General features: G+C 35.0%; 2 protein-coding genes across 2 annotated transcripts; one reads left to right on the forward strand and one right to left on the reverse strand.

Moving 5' to 3' along the window:
• Positions 1-1,442: 1,442 nt before the first annotated feature.
• On the forward strand, positions 1,443-3,896 carry LOC125214996 (high mobility group B protein 6-like). Its single transcript, XM_048116263.2, has 8 exons — positions 1,443-1,920; positions 2,158-2,277; positions 2,360-2,634; positions 2,722-2,827; positions 2,928-2,993; positions 3,085-3,255; positions 3,343-3,522; positions 3,616-3,896. Exons 1-8 carry the CDS (start codon positions 1,483-1,485, stop codon positions 3,745-3,747), a joined length of 1,488 nt encoding a protein of 495 aa, XP_047972220.2. The 5' UTR covers positions 1,443-1,482; the 3' UTR covers positions 3,748-3,896.
• A 1,041-nt stretch (positions 3,897-4,937) lies between these two features.
• LOC125210698 (alpha/beta-Hydrolases superfamily protein) lies at positions 4,938-7,107 on the reverse strand. Its single transcript, XM_048110269.2, has 6 exons — positions 6,870-7,107; positions 6,506-6,567; positions 6,213-6,348; positions 6,051-6,123; positions 5,489-5,554; positions 4,938-5,294 (listed from the first exon to the last, which is right to left on the reverse strand). Exons 1-6 carry the CDS (start codon positions 7,049-7,051, stop codon positions 5,079-5,081), a joined length of 735 nt encoding a protein of 244 aa, XP_047966226.1. The 5' UTR covers positions 7,052-7,107; the 3' UTR covers positions 4,938-5,078.
• Positions 7,108-8,966: the final 1,859 nt, after the last annotated feature.

Consider the following 8,966-nt stretch of genomic DNA (forward strand, 5'->3'; position numbering starts at 1 on the left):
ATTTTTTTGGGACATCACGATGGTATTAAAAATATTTTAGCTTTACCAAAAAAATAAAAAATCTAGTAATCAGATACAAATATTGATTTTGGAATGTAAAGTTGGAGGTGAGGACTATAATTACTAGGGAAATTGGTAAAAAATCATGAATTTTCACAAATTAATCTTTTTGCCTATGTAAAATGGCGATACTAATTCTAGAGCATTCATATATAATCATCAATTTCATCTTCCCCACAAGATGAAATGTAGCTCCGACTATTACACGTATAATTTTTTAGCATTTCAAAACAATTCGGAAAGTTCGTAATTTTTAAGACCACTTGTAAAAATTATGAAAAGTACTAGTAGTAGATTTTTGAATCATGGTTTTTCACAAATTTTTCAATTTTGTTACTAATGGATCTTGATATTTTCCCTAAATATGATCTACATTTTCTCATGGAACTTGATATCTCTATAGTTTATAATTGCAAGAAATTATACACTAGTTTAATCATTTTAACGAATTATTTATAACTGAAATTTATTCTGTGTTTTTTACTAAAAGAAAAAGAATTGAGGTTCCAATAGCACAACATTCAATTCATTATGCTAGAATTTTCCCATGATGGAGTCTTTGTTATCGTTAGTGGATTTTAGATAAAATCGTCGGATTTGATTCTTCATAATTTTTATTATAAATAGCTCGTAGTTAAGGGCTTAGATCATTAATCCCTAAATGTCAATACGATCAACGAAAAATGTCAATAAGGTCATAAAAGTAATTTCAAAAAATATCAATAGGGGTATTAATGTTAATTAACTACATGTTTAGTTATAACTAACTTTTAAAAGAAATCCCAAAACTTTAAATTCATATAACATATACTCCTATCAAATTAAAGATAATTTTATAAGGATTCCAACAATATCCTACATGCATATGTTCCGACGTCAAAATTTGAAAAAAAATTCAAAATTTTTTAATTTTTTTCGTACAAACAGAAATGTCAACATACTATATAAAATGTCAATATAATACATGTAGAATGTCAATATAAGCAATGAGTTAACATTCTTAAAACATTGTGTTGACATTCTCAAAGCATTGTGTTGATATTTTCGAAACACTATATTGACATTTTTCATCCAAAACCCTAATTTGGAGTTTTTTTTTAGCTTTTTCGATTTAATTAATAAAAATGAAAATTACACGTGACAAATTGTAGACCATACGTTTCCTAAAATTCTGTGGCCTTAAATTAGTTATAGTTAGCGATTAAATGATAAGTTAACAATTAAATGATAACTTAGCAATTGATCATTCCCCTAGGGTTTCTGATTTATGATACTAATAACAATCACAACGGTAATTCTAATAAGAAAATTCAAATTTTGAAATATACGACCGTTAGACATCCACTTCAATAAAACCGCTCCCATTTCTTCATTTCTTCATCACTACTCTTAACACTCTCTTTCAGTTTTCAAACATTTCCAATGGCTGCCGTTGCTGAAAACCCTACATTCGCCGAGCCAGCGCCCACCAAGAAGGGGAGATCAAAGAAGGCGTTGAAGCCTAAAGCTGTCTCGTCAAATGAGGCCAACATCGCCGCCGGTGCGGTTCCGGACCCCTCTCCCGTTGCCTCTCCGCCGCCGGAAAACTCCGCCGGAAAGGAGAACCACGGGAGTTTGTCGCAGAAGAAAAAGAAGAGAGGCGCTGCGAAGGGGAAGCAACAGGCCTCTGATGCGTCTTCTTTCGAGAAGCAGCTCCAGGAAATGCAGGAGCAGCTCGAGAAATTGAAGATCGAGAAGGAGCAGACCGAGGAAATGTTGAAGGAAAAAGAGGAACAACTCGAGACTCGAGATCGCGAGCAGGAGAAACTCAAAACCGAACTCAAGAAATTGCAGAAGATCAAGGAGTTCAAGCCTACTGTGGTTAGCCCTAATTCAATTTCTTTTACAATCGTACAATTACATTTCTTCATCATCTCTCTCTCTATATATATATAATGTTAGCCCTAATTTCAATTGCTTCTACAATTACTCAATTGCACAGTTTAATTTCATCCCATCTCTCTATATATTGTTAGCCCTAATTCAATTGCTTTTACAATTGCTCCGTTGCTCAATTACATTTCGCCCTCTCTCTAAACAAATTGGGGGTTTTTACAGACATTCCCGCTAGGGATCGGAATCAAAGACGTAGAGCAAGATAAGAAGGAGAAGAAGAAGGGTGGGAAGAAGAAGCCATCTCCTCCTTATGTGCTGTGGTGTAAAGACCAGTGGAACGAGGTATAATTCATTCATTATCGCCATTTCATATCTCTTAATTTTAATCAACATAGTGATTTAACTCATCTTGTGATGTTAATAGGTGAAGGAAGCTAATCCAAATGCTGATTTCAAGGCCATGTCGAATCTGTTGGGTGCAAAATGGAAATCCGTCACTGCGGAAGAGAAGAAGCCTTATGAAGAGAGGTACCAAGCTGAGAAGGAAGCCTATTTGAAGGTTGCAGGAAACGAGAAGCGTGAGCTTGAGGCAATGAAGCTTCTTGAAGACGAGCAGAAGCACAAGACTGCGATAGAGTTGCTCGAACAGTACCTTCTGTTCAAGCAGGAGGCAGAGAAAGAGAACAACAAGAAAACAAAGTAAAAAACCACTTGAATTATCAAAAGGTAATGCATAAGCAGAGTAGTAAAAGTTCATTCTCTGATGTTTATGTTGTGTTGTTACAGGAAGGAGAAGGACCCTTTGAAGCCGAAGCATCCGATGTCGGCCTATTTCATCTTCTCCAATGAGCGTAGAGCTGCTCTGCTTGCAGAAAACAAGAATGTGTTGGAGGTAATTAAGATGGCAACATAGTTAGGACTAATGATTTTGAAATCACAGGGTTCTTAGTTGAGATTGGGGCTGACTTGGAATTTTGATTTTTGTAATGAAGATTGCGAAGATCACAGGTGAGGAGTGGAAGAACATGACTGACATACAAAAGGCCCCCTATGAAGAGGTCAGTTTTTGGGGTTGGAATTTGTGTTTATTTCCATTTGTAGGATGAATCTGGTTTCTGAATTGAGTTTTTTGCTCGGTAAATTTTGCAGATAGCATTGAAAAGGAAGGAACAATATGGGCAAGAGATGGAAGCATACAAGCAGAAGAAGGAAGAAGAAGCTGCTAACCTCAAGAAAGATGGGGAAGAGTTCATGAAACTGCAGAAGCAAGAAGCTATGCAACTGCTAAAAAAGAAAGAGAAAACTGAAACTCTAATCAAGGTATTTCTATATTTGAGGTCTCTCTGATTATTCAGTTCAAATGTTTCAGGATTATTGTATATTTATTCGTGCAATCCGCATATGCAGAAAGAAAAAGAGAGTCGGCAGAAGAAGAAGAATGAAGAGAAGATCGTTGATCCGAACAAACCAAAGAGACCTGCCTCGTCTTTCCTTCTCTTCAGCAAGGAGACGAGGAAATGTTTAGTGGAAGAGCGTCCCGGGATCAACCACTCCACGATCACTGCACTCATTTCGCTCAAGTGGAAGGTATTATAGATTCTATTCTAGCTGCAGTTGAAGAAGGTTGATTGAGTTCGTGAATAATAAGTTTGCAATAACTTCGAGTGTTGATTTGTGTAGGAAATAAGTGAGGAAGAGAAGCTGGTTTGGAATGAGAAAGCTGCGCAAGCAATGGAGGCTTACAAGAAAGAATTGGAAGCATACAACAACAAATTGGCAGCAGAAAACAAGGATGTAAACAAGGATAATTAGGAAGGCACTGAGAATTAGGGATGCTGTTCAACTTGGTTCATGTTGAACATGTAGACAGACTTTGATGCTTTTGTGTTCCTTAGGAATTCTGACGTTGTTTTGGATATTGTATTGCAAATGGTGATATCTCACTTATTTGTTTGCTTCAATTTTGTCTATTTTGACTTCATAACAGGCCAACTATATATATATTAGTAGTACTATGTTTCAAGGTTTTAATCTAACTTATGACAACACTCTAAGTGGGAGATAAAATAATGTAAGAGATATTAAAAGAATGGATTAAAAGAATGGATTATTTCCTACACGTTCATTTACTTCATAACAGGCCAACTATATATATTAGTAGTTGGCTGCTGCATAATGTGCTACTTTTATTTAACATGAAAAATTCCATCTATAAAAAAATGGGTTCATGTCAAAGGAGAAAATGGTTCATTTTGGATCATTTGGCCAATAAAATAGTTTTGGTTTTAACTTAAATTATAGGGGACCAAAAAAAAATCAATGTCCCCAAAGAAAAGTTAGTATTTAGGTTATTCACTTCCAATAAATCTTTCAATTTATTTGGGATATTGGCATGACCTAATATTTATGAACTTTAGTTGTTGAAAATAAGATGGATAACCAAAATCTCTATGTGATGTAATAATAACAAATGAAATGTAACCCGAATTTTAACAAATGAAATGTAACCCGAATTAAGTTCGTGAATTATTTATCAATTTTAAATTTTATAGTAAAAAACAAATGTTTGAAAAGTTTCATGATATAATATCCCAATTTATTTTGAGTCGAGATGATAGGATTTGGAAAAAAGACAAAATATATATTGTAGACGTGGTTTCTTAATTTCGCCTAATTCGATAACTATTAAAAAAGTCTACAAAGTGTCGCTTTGGCGAGTGGTTAAGGCATGTGCCTGCTAAGTACATGGGGTTTCCCCGCCATAGTTAGAATCACTCAGGTGACGTTAAATAACTTTTATTCTAACAGTAGCCAGCTATATTCATTACCATGTATACAAATTATGTTTTGCATTTTTTGACCTATGTTGTCATACAATTCAATCTTTTTTAAAAATATATTTCACTCACACGAGTAAATTGAGGTAAAAAACTTTATTACACTTTCCAATCTGATATTTTGTCATAAATTGTAGTCTGAATTGAAACTCACATTTTAAATTTAGTATAGATATAGATTGGTCCAAAATCCCAAAAATGGCAGCAGAAGACTAGCATCATACTGTACTTTGATAATTACAAAATATGGAAGTTTATGAAAACCTAACTTAGGACCAAAAGTTACTACATTTCAGCACCAAAACATCACTTCTCTTTCAGATGTTGTGATACAAATGCAGCAATAGCCTCTGCGGCTTGCTGTTCTGTTTCTTCTTGATTGCATCCTGTAATCTGAAGATGCTTTTTGGAAACTTTGAATGAGTGATCACCCCCTTCGATCACATGCATTGCACTCGCGCAATTCATTTTCCTTCTTACACCTTCCAACTTTTCCAGTGGACACAGCCCATCTCTGCTACCCTTCATGTCAGAAACAGCAAACTCAGTAACATAATTACCAAATTTATTGATGTTGAAAAGATTAACCAACCCAGAAATTCACAAGTACTACTATTAAGCAGTAACCAGCATAATATACAAATCTAAGTAAATTTGACCTTTGTCATGCTATTGGAATATCATAAGATTAGGGCACGTATTTAAGGAAAATTTACCTGCACAAACAACACTGGGACTTTAAGTTGTAGTAGAGTATCATCTCGCAATGCACCATTCCTGCCCTAAAATATTAGAATTCCATAAAAGCTTCAGAATGACCCAATCCAAAAATGATAGTCTATTCGATATGCTTCGGATGTGTACAATGTTGTAGACCATATACATGAACGAAGTGTAGAAACAAAAAAACAAAGAGATGAGGTTATAGTAACACCAAAAACCACCATTGGGATTAAATGATAAACAGATAAGTTTACAGATTCATATAGTTTAGGCTAGAATCTTAGAGGCAGTGGATCTCTGAATCTACTTTTTCATGGTCTATGCACCTTTCTTGTAAGAGTTTGATGCACGAAACACCAACCCAACTCTTACGATGCGTTGTGTTAGACAGCATGAAGTTCATGGTCAGATACATTACCACTTCACAACTGAATACTAGTAGATTCATAAACATCAACCATTTTTTCCATGAACAGGCAACCATCCACGACAAGGAGCTTTTCGAGCAAAACAGAAAAACGGAATATACTGCTAATTGTCATGTAAATGACAGACCTTTAATGGATATCCCAGACAAACTACAGCTGATGCATAAATATTCTTTTCTCCGGCTACCATACAGCAGACCCTGTATATTTAAGTAATAACTCAGTTACTATAAGCTCATTTACATAATAACCATAACATTCTTGCAAATGAGAGTATAACGAACGTTACCTTGACCCCATGGACTTCCCAGCCAACACTAGTGGATGCCCTGGATATGTAGCCATGACCTTCCTGACAACGTCATAGTGAAAATCAACCAATTTTTCAGCCTTTGGAGGAGCCCTTCGCTTCCCTCCAGCAATGTCTGCCATCAAACAAAAATCCATGAACACTTTAAATAAAGACTCCTTTACATTTCCAGTTTATTCATGTTAAGATTAATCAAACTCTGGATAACCCAGAAAAATGATAACTATCTTTTTCTGACTTCACCGTATCCATGAAAACCTGAAAGTACTTACAGGGATAGTCAAAGGTCACTACTTCAATGGCATTTAGTGTCCTAGCCAGCATATCTTTCCATCTGTAGAAACACAGTTCCATGATTAAATTCAAAACCTATTCAGGTAAGATTCATAACATGAATCACAAAACTCAAACTTAAAACTTGAAAATTTAGCGCAGCCACTTATTCCACTAAACTAATCTGTATTTGGTATATTCAGGGCAGATTATTTTGCAGCCAGCAATTTTGACAGAATCAGTAATTCCGTAATTTTCCGAATGTATAGGAATGCAAAATGTAGGGAATTATAAAATCCCCAAATTAATCAGCATTTTGGGTAAAAGGTATCACCATCAAATAGAATGACAAGAAAATTGTACCTAATCATCCAATCGGAGGAGGAAGGAGCTCCGGCGCCGTGAGCAAGCACGACAACCGGAGAGTCCTGTGGAGATTTTTTGATTCCATGTGGTTGTGGTGGTGGTTGCTCTTGCTCCTCGTCTTCTTCCGTAGGATGGCTGTGGTTCTTCCTTCTTCTCTTTGAAGCGCGCGTCGTCACCATATCTGCAAGCGAATTTGGTTTTACAGTGTACAATCTGAACTGCGGAGAGAAGCCCTACAAGCGGAGTTGGCGCCAAAGTTATTTGTACTTCTCTCTTATTATTGGTGTTCATAGATAAATAAAGTACTCCCTCCGCCCCCGAAATTCGTCATCATTTGACCCAGCACGGGTTTTAAGAAATGTAATAGAAAGTGAGTTGAAAAAGTTAGTGGAATGTAGATCTTATATTTACATATTAGTTTTATAATAAAATGTGAGTGTGAATGAGTCAGTGGAACGTAGGGAGTAGGTGACTACAAAAATGATAAGAGTGAAAGATGACAAATTTTTAGGGACGAACAGAAATGAAAATAGGTGACAAACTTCGAGACGTAGGAAGTAGAAGACAAAGAAAAAATGTTGTATACGACCTGTAGGTCTCATTGCCTTTGTATATATATATATATACATATGTAGAGAAATGATCAAAACAAAAATGCCTTTAAATCAAGAAATATAGGTCGATTTTGAACCATAGGATTAGCTGATTTGATCTTAAGATTAAAAGATCTAATGGCTCCATTAATTTCTTAAGTATTATCATTTTAAACATAAAAAAAACGTATAAGGATAGAAATGATATTTTGTCAAGTGTCTTGTTATGGAAATCCCTAAAATCTTGCATTATTCTTCTGTCAATTAAGATTTTTTGTGCGTGATTAATTAGATAACTTATTCAATATCATCAACTTCATCTTCTTCACCACTCCTCCATATCCTCCATCTCCTTTACCAGCAATCCCTTTAATCTTTCATTATACTTATTCAAGAAAAAATATTGAGGATTTGTTCTTCGTGATTTACTTATACACCAGAATTTATTTGCATTGTCAGGTTGTTTGAAATTACTCAGTTCGTTCAGATTTGTATGAGGCATCCTAGTACTCGGTAGTTTTATGTAATGACTCAAATATTGGATTATTATGACCCAATTTACCATAAGTTGACATGACCCAAATATTCGTTTAGTATGAGCCAAAGAATGGATGATGTTTGGGTTATTGTTTGTGTATTCTCGGCCGTATGAATATTGGGTTTTTTCAATATGTCAAAAACATGCGAATAATAGTGCATTTTACTTCAGTTTGTTTGATACGAACATTTCGATCAGATTTGTATGACGCATTCTGGTACTCCGTAGTGTTATATAATGACCCAAATGTTGGTTTGTTATGACATAAATTAACCATACGATGCTATGACCCACATATTCATTTATTATGAACCAATATTCGGTCGTACTAATATTCAGTTTGTTTGATACGAACATTTCGATCAAATTGTATGAGACATTCTGGTACTCAGTGGATTTATGTCATGCCTCGAATGTTGGTATATTATGACACAAATTAACCTAACAATGCTATGACACAAATATTCATTTACTATGACCCAATGTATCGAGTAATGCTCATCACATGAACTATCATCTACAAGAAACAAGAGAAAAGCATTCCAAAGTCATTATAATGGAAGTTTTTATCATCTTCAGCCGTTCCTTTCCTTTTTCCCCTTCTGGACTGATTTTGTTATGTGGTGTTGTATCTGAAATATCAACAAATTAGTGAATAACACTAACATAAGCCAAATATAAAAATATGTGTTTTTCCCGTAGCTAGTCACCATATGATTGGTGTAGCTCCATCATATCTCATACCAATTCATGCGTTCTTCAAAAGCAGAGGTACAAAAGGTTAAAAAATATAACTTTAACCTTGTTTTTGTGTCATTAATACCAGGCCTCACTTCAGCCGAGGGTTTTGTGGAAGTTCGCCCTTTTGCTTATGAAAAAAAAAACACTATTAAATACTACCAGAGTTCCAATTAAACTACATTCATTCAAAACCCAGAAATTGTAGTAGCCATACCTTTCGGT

This window comes from Salvia hispanica, chromosome 3, assembly GCF_029641045.1.
Source record: "Salvia hispanica isolate PSC_SH4W2 chromosome 3, Shi_PSC_v1, whole genome shotgun sequence".
Lineage (NCBI taxonomy): Eukaryota > Viridiplantae > Streptophyta > Magnoliopsida > Lamiales > Lamiaceae > Salvia > Salvia hispanica.